This window comes from Acipenser ruthenus, chromosome 6, assembly GCF_902713425.1.
Source record: "Acipenser ruthenus chromosome 6, fAciRut3.2 maternal haplotype, whole genome shotgun sequence".
Lineage (NCBI taxonomy): Eukaryota > Metazoa > Chordata > Actinopteri > Acipenseriformes > Acipenseridae > Acipenser > Acipenser ruthenus.
In genome coordinates, this window is record NC_081194.1 from 28,052,664 (window position 1) to 28,060,252 (window position 7,589).

Genomic DNA, 7,589 nt, shown 5'->3' on the forward strand with positions numbered 1-7,589 from the left:
TGTAAACTTTGTTACCTACATGTAGCCTGTAGTGTTGTAGGAGGCAATATGGTGTGACTGGTGTAATTTAACATGATAACAATATCATGAAAAAATAAACACTGGCTGTCTAATTGTCAGCACTAACTTGAGATGCTGATCTGCAGGTGACTTAATAAATGCAAAGAATATAGTCTGCCAGTCACAGACTGGACATTAATTCACAGAACTCTGGACAACTACATAGATAACGACACATAATTAATAAATGATTTAGTACATTGTGGCGTAGTATTAAGAAGTTGGCACTACACAGGCAGCACAGCTAAAGCCAGGAAGATACAGGAAATACCTACTTTGCAGAAAGTGAAAAATGGGAATCAAAGGGATATGAATTCAGTAATTTAACAATATTTTTAAAAAGCCATCCGTGTACGAAATATAAATCTCTGTCTAAAATATATAAACGAAATGTGTTTTTTTTTTTTTTTTTGCACAAACAGAAATAACATGGCACAATAATGTGTATGTGTAAATAAGTCTGAAATGTATTCCACATGTATATAGATAGTTATGTGGGTTTTTTAATTTTTTTTTTTTTATGTATCTTTTCAAATGCACATTATGCCATCGAGGGAGTCGAATTACCTGTAGCACAACATTTCCCAAGATTCAACACGTTTCATTAGACCAAAACAATCCAACTCCGAAACATAATTAAATATTGACCAGTTTTTCTGATTATTACAGTGCGTTGCATTTATTATTGAACTATATATTTAAATATGTGTTAAAAGACAGCGTCCGTCAGTTTATAAAAGTTGCTTAAAAATGTTTTTTTGCTTTCTTTTCTCTCTGACATTGATTAGTTTGGTAGGACTCCCTCCACCCTTTTCAAATTACTTGACAAAGGAAGTACGGTTTACTGTTTGAATTTCTTCTTATATATTTATAAACTAAAATGTTATCCGTCCAAATGTATTTGACATTGTGTAGTTTTATTATTTTAAGCTCGTCTGCACAGGAATTAAGACACAAACCTGTTGGAACCAAGCCAGTCCGACTTTTTACAGACGAGGATTTAGCAAAATACAATGGGCAAGAGGTAACTCTACACTGATTTTTTCAAAACAATGGTTAGACATGTCATCCTGGTTTACTATTATATGTGTATTTCATTTTGACAATTATTAACATTGTTTTTGGATCTGTATGTTTTTGCAACTTGTGTCACTACTTATGCGCCTATAATACTTCATTATGTGACTGTGTTAGCTATGTTTAGTTCATCGCACATTTTTCACCAACACATATTTTTGCCTGCGAAGTCAAATTCATTAGATACATTATTTGTCTTTTGTCAATAATTGTCTTAAACAGTACTGGTGGACACAACTCTGACATCGTTGGTCCCAGTTCTAAATAGTAAAATGCACAGATCAATGTTGTTTATTATTATTATTATTATTATTATTATTATTATTATTATTATTATTTATTTATTTCTTAGCAGACGCCCTTATCCAGGGCGACTTACAATTGCTACAAGATATCAATTATTTTTACATACAATTCCCCATTTATACAGTTGGGTTTTTACTGGAGCAATCTAGGTAAAGTACCTTGCTCCCCTCCGGTCAAGAGTCCAGAGCCCTAACCACTACTCCACACTGCTGCCCGTGTGCACGGTTTAAGAAGTTTGAATGAAAATGTATTATTATTATTATTATTATTATTATTATTATTATTATTATTATTATGATGATGATGATGATGATGATGATGTGTTTCATTTTATTTAGGATGGTCAGCCAATTTACATGGCTGTGAAAGGAGTTGTCTTTGATGTCTCTTCAGGAAAAGGTAGGGAAGAAAATTCAATGATGTCCTTTAACGTCCAGAATGACTAAGCAGTTTACATTAAAAGCCTGAACAACATAAAAAAAGTTACATTGATTCCTATTACAAAGACCAGTCAAACGACTTTAAAAAACATCTTTACTATAAATATAACTTTTAACTGTTAACTTGTAGAAAATAATATCCCTAACATGTCATTAATGCAATCGGAAGGTGATGTGTCAGCCCCTGGTAATGCCTATTGTATTAACTGTTGTTTGTTCACATGCTTCTTTCCACTATGTCCCTCATTTGTATTGTAATTTCTGCATTTATAAAAATAAATAAATAATAATACATTTAAAAAACAAAAATGGGTTTCTGTACCATCACAGAGCAGGGATGGAAATAAGACTCCTATTGCATAGCAGTTTCACCCAATCCAGGTTTTAATATGTGCTTGATTAGCCCCAGTGTATAGGTACAGTAACAAGCTCAGGCATGCCTTATTAAACTGGTAGTAAAACCTGAAATGGATCAAACTGCTATGCAATGGGAGTCATATTTCCATCCTTGCAGAGATATAGTGCTCTCCACAACAGGCTGGTTCTGAACCCTGGATTCTTCTACCACTTCAACACTTCTTCTGTTACACAGAGTGAAACTCCACTTAACTGTTTATCTTATAAACATATGCTACTGAGCAGTGCATCTTATATAATATGTATATTGTATGCATATTTTTATTGAATCCACCTGTTAGTACAGATAAATGTATCAAGTTTTGAAGTTCAGTTTAGTTGACGTTTAAGTAGACCCAAAAAATCTAAGAAATGACTGCTGTATGGCATCGTACTCAAAGTGTTTCTGGTGCTTGATAACCGTAAAGGAAAATAAAGACTTATTAGAAAAAGAGGAGGAGAGATCAGCCCATTGTTTAAATTATACCCACACCAACTGAAGGAATTAAGGTATTATTGTTATTTGTTTATTTAGCATACGCCTTTATCCAAGGCGACTTACATAGACTAGGGTGTGTGAACTATGCATCAGCTGCAGAGTCACTTACAACAGCATCTCACGCTGTTGTTTTTATGGCACAAGGAGGTCAAGTGACTTGCTCAGGGTCACACAGTGAGTCAGTGAGTGAGCTGGGACTTGAACCAGGGACCTCTTGGTTACAAGCCCTTTTCTTTAACCACTGGACCATACAGCCTCCTAAAGTAGTTCTAACCAATGCTTTAACATTTTCCTAACTCTTAGCTACTTATTACTGGCCCTGCTTTTATCCTGCTGAAAATTTCTGTTCTTTTACTGCTGTCTTGCACCTGAAAACTGTGAGAACACACATCCAGTTTGAAACCATGCTGTACAGTAGTCAGGTTTTGGTATTGTGCGCTTGGACTGGGGAAACCGGTTTAAAAGGGTGTAGGCCTAAGTGTAATAAATGTGATTGCCCAACTCTGTGAAAAGCAGAAGAACCAGTACCAGACCTTTGCCTCCAGAGGAAATTCTTGTTTGACTGTGGTCCCATTTTTCTTGTCCCTGTAGACTTTTATGGGAAAGATGCCGCGTACAATGCCCTGGTTGGGAAGGACTCCACGAGAGCTGTGGCGAAGATGTCTCTTAAACCTGACGACCTCACATCTGACACTGTAAGCAGATCCCTGCAAGCTTCTAATGGTTTTAGATTTCTCATTCAGAAGGCTTTTTAAATACCTTTAGTAATTTTGTGCAGAAATATTGTTTTGATCAGCTGAAATGTCTATATACAGCTTATAAAAATACTGTCAATCTGTTAAATTCTTAACCACGTATTGTAGCTGGTCTTTCAAAAATGTCTGCTTGTGGAACAGAAGATCTATGAAAAACAGTTGACACTCAACAGAGTTTCATTTATTTGAACTAAACCAGTTGGACATCTTTTACATTTTTTTTGTATTCAATTTTTGTTTTTATGGCAGAGTGGACTTACTGAAGAGCAGATGAAGGCTCTTGAAGACATTTTCATAAACGTGTATAAAGCTAAATATCCAATTGTCGGCTACACTTCCAGACGCATTCTGAATGAAGACGGCACCCCAAACAAAAACTTCAAACCTGAAGATCAGCCGAACTTTACCATCAAGGAGGAATTCTAAACACTTCTGTATGCAAATGTACTGTGGTTTTTAATTATTATTATTTTTTTTTTTAAACACCACTTTTTTACTCTAACCTACTGTGGTTCATTGAGGACATGGAGGGGGGGTAAATGTTGAGATCACATGAAAAAGTATCTTGTGATCTCAGCACCAAGGTTAGAAATGTCGAGATCCTGCCATTTATTTATCTTGGAATCTCAACATAACACTTTTCTGTACTTAATGAGCCATTGAACTAAAGAGGACTGAATGTTGTATAAAAAAAGAAGAAATTGGTATTGTCACTAAATTAAACATTTTGACCTGGGTAAAGATGTTTAGTTAAGAACATAAGAACATAAGAAAGTTTACAAACGAGAGGAGGCCATTCAGCCCATCTTGCTCGTTTGGTTGTTAGTAGCTTATTGATCCCAGAATCTCATCAAGCAGCTTCTTGAAGGATCCCAGGGTGTCAGCTTCAACAACATTACTGGGGAGTTGGTTCTAGACCCTCACAATTCTCTGTGTAAAAAAGTGCCTCCTATTTTCTGTTCTGAATGCCCCTTTATCTAATCTCCATTTGTGACCCCTGGTCCTTGTTTCTATTTTCAGGTCAAAGAAGTCCCCTGGGTTGACATTGTCATTGTTTTGCAAAACCTGAGAATAATCGCAATAAATAGTGTAGTTTATACAGAATTTTTGTTTTTGTTTTAAAACTGCAAATGTTTGCCTTTTTATGACACTGAAGTAACTTTATTCAAGGTTTGAAACATGTTAGAAGCTGCCTTGCTACCATAAAATATAATATATAATGTTTAAAGGGCTATTTCTTATATTGAATCACCTTGAGTAACCTAGTGTTTAGTTCAATTTACCATTTGTAATTACTTTTAATTTTGAAATCTTTTCTGTAAATCTCTGACAGTACAACCCAGCCCTCTCTGTGATGTGAGTTCAGAAAAATTAGTCGCCCAGAGTTTCTATAGAGCAGGATGGGACAGTCTGTCTTCAGTGGAATTATAAACAGGAAGAGGTCTCTGTCCTGCAAAGAAAGATGTATTAGAAATGAAAGCATCTGTAACGACTGCCTCAAAATAAATGCAAAAGCAGTTTCAAATATGAGTCACAAAGAACATTAGTCTGGAAAACAGTTTGGCACAACAGGGAGTCTGCTTGAGGGCCAGCACTGCCTGGCAAGAGTGTTCAGATTTGGGCTGAAGAGCACTCGCAATGCTGTGAGCGAAGTCTCTCACAACGCCTGAGTACCTGTACCTAACTATCATAGGCACTGAATTGACACGCTCAAAAAAACAAAGAGGTTTATCTTTCTGATAGGTTTGTCTGACACACCATCTCTAGGAGAATATACATTCTGAACTGTCAGGAGTTGCTTCCAATTTCAACCTGCAAACTAATGCAAGGAGGAATTCTAATCAAATCCCCCCCCCCCCCCCCCCCCCCCCGAGAGCTGTGGGTACCGTCTGGTGAGATGAAAGGGTTGGGGTTTACCTCATGCTAACAGGACTGATGTACAGTATAATGTATGCATACAAGACTAGTGCAGTCGGTGTGAGCGGTTCATAGAGGTCAGATCTGTACGCCTTCCATAATGTAACTACAGTAATTAACCAAATTAAAACCCATTGCCGCAGGTCCACAAGCCCCAGATGTGCAAGAGGTGATTGATTTGACGATGGGCTCGGAGGACAGCCACTGAGCTTCAGTTTTTCTGAGCTGTTTCAGGGGGATGCTGTGGTGAGAGAACAGCATTGAAAATTTTAAATTAGGGAGGACAACCAAGCTAGGTAAATCAATAAAATTAGCATTTAGTGAGTTTATTGAACTGTACTTTGAAGCTGGAAAAAATGAATTAAAGCTACACCATTGTGTTCCTCTACAAGTGATTAAATTGGTTTTGGTTTTTCCATCGTAGAAAAGACAAAGCTAATGACTTAAATGTACTGGGGGTTAATTGAATGTGAACCCTTTGACATATGCTTTAAAAAACTGTTGCAACTGTTCATTTATTATCCACTGCTCGGGAGGAAATCCCCTGCGAAGGGGATATATTAAAGCAGGTTGTACCTACATGTGTATGTATATATGTCACATTCACATTTTACTATGAGAATATTAGATACTGGAGAAATGGGGATGTTTGTCTTTGTACATCAATCTATGTGTATGTCACACTTTTTGTAAATCTAGAGTACCGCTTATCAAATTGCCATGAATCTTAGTACTCACATTATTTATTTTAAGTTATTGCGAATATCAGATTTGGGGAATGAAGTAGGGTATCACACTTACATTTGTTCATATATCGGGAGAATTGTTCAACTGTGATTAAAGATTTCATTGCTCATTCTTATTCCATACTATTCTGTACATGCAGTTGATATATGTCATGGTTGTCAACTTTTTCATAATACTGATAGCTCAAATTATTCAGTATATCATAATCTGGGTAGATAGAGGCTACCTGTCAGTCCATCTATCAATTATCAGCTGTGGCTGGGGATGAATGTCACCGATACGCTTGTTTGACTGATGCTAAATGTCAATCCCGGATAGCCCTGATTTAACTTGATGAGTCTGATGAGGTGTTTACAATGTTCTTCAATGGTTACCACCCTTTTAAGGAAGTTGTGCGTGAAAAACTGCAGCAAAGTCTGTTCTCCAAAATGCCCCTACTTTGGAGACTAAGACAGTAATTTGCGATGCCTGACTATCAACCCTCTATCAGTCTGTTATATTATCGTGATTGAAACTAAGTGGTAAAAGGGAGATGCAGCTATTATATATTATAAAATAAACATAAGAACATAAGATAATTTACGAATGAGAGGAGGCCACTCGCCCAGTTTCTAGTAGCTCATTGATCTCAAAACTTTTGTCAAGTTGGGTCTTAAAGGATCCAAGTGATTCAGCATCTACAGCATGACTAGGTAACTCCTTCCATACCCTCATCAGTCTGTGTGAAGAAGTGTCTCCTTCTCTCTATCATGTAATAATCTTGCCATTTATACAAAAACGTGTGCTACATATTGAATGTGTTTCTATTTTTGACATGTAATGTACAGCGTAAGGGCATTAATTAAAGGTAAGAATATTATACCAATCACCACTGATAACACAATGATTCTTGTTTAGGCCCCTAATTGTTAATGGATGAGGAGATGTCGAGTGGAGATGTATTTCCACTGAAATACTATTGCAAAGAATTTTGTTTAGCATCCCTCAACTTTCTTACAGTAGGGGCAAAGGCTGGCATGCTACTACACCATCCTTAACTGCCATTTTCTATGGAAACTATTAGATCCAAAATGGAAAATTACCTATATGGTAACAGTATCCTGGGAGACAGCATGGTTTTAGGAAAGGGAGATTGTGTCTAACTAACTGCTTGATTTTTTGGAGGATGCAGCATCCTCAAATGTCAAAGAATATAGAAAAGTGTAAGGTACTGCACGCAGGCAATAAAAATGTGCATTATAAATACCATATGGGAGATACTGAAATTGAAGAAGGAATCTATGAAAAAGATCTACGCGTTTATGGTGACTCAGAAATGTCTTCATCTAGACAATGTGGGGAAGCTATAAAAAAGGCCAACAAAATAGCTTGGATATATTGTGAAAAGTGTTG

The 7,589-nt window shown here is 36.5% G+C and overlaps 1 protein-coding gene across 2 annotated transcripts; it reads left to right on the forward strand.

The window, feature by feature from the left end:
* The first annotated feature begins 675 nt into the window (after positions 1–675).
* Positions 676–4,637, forward strand: LOC117410751 (neudesin-like). Of its 2 annotated transcripts, XM_034017532.3 has the most exons (5): positions 676–1,084; positions 1,782–1,842; positions 3,370–3,473; positions 3,783–3,977; positions 4,554–4,637. In XM_034017532.3, the coding sequence occupies exons 1-4, from the start codon at positions 941–943 to the stop codon at positions 3,957–3,959; spliced, it is 486 nt and encodes a 161-aa protein (XP_033873423.1). In that variant the 5' UTR covers positions 676–940; the 3' UTR covers positions 3,960–3,977; positions 4,554–4,637. The 2 variants fall into 2 exon arrangements, with proteins under 2 accessions (XP_033873423.1, XP_058881295.1); XM_059025312.1 differs by having other exon boundaries at positions 677–1,084; positions 3,783–4,637.
* The last annotated feature ends 2,952 nt before the right edge of the window (positions 4,638–7,589 follow it).

Bases quoted from the DNA above. Each gene is read 5' to 3' on its own strand.
- LOC117410751 (XM_034017532.3), top strand. From the start codon at position 941: ATGTTATCCGTCCAAATGTATTTGACATTGTGTAGTTTTATTATTTTA. The intron at 1,843-3,369 runs GTAGGGAAGAAA...TTGTCCCTGTAG, and splicing joins TGATGTCTCTTCAGGAAAAG to ACTTTTATGGGAAAGATGCC. The intron at 3,474-3,782 runs GTAAGCAGATCC...TTTTTATGGCAG, and splicing joins ACGACCTCACATCTGACACT to AGTGGACTTACTGAAGAGCA.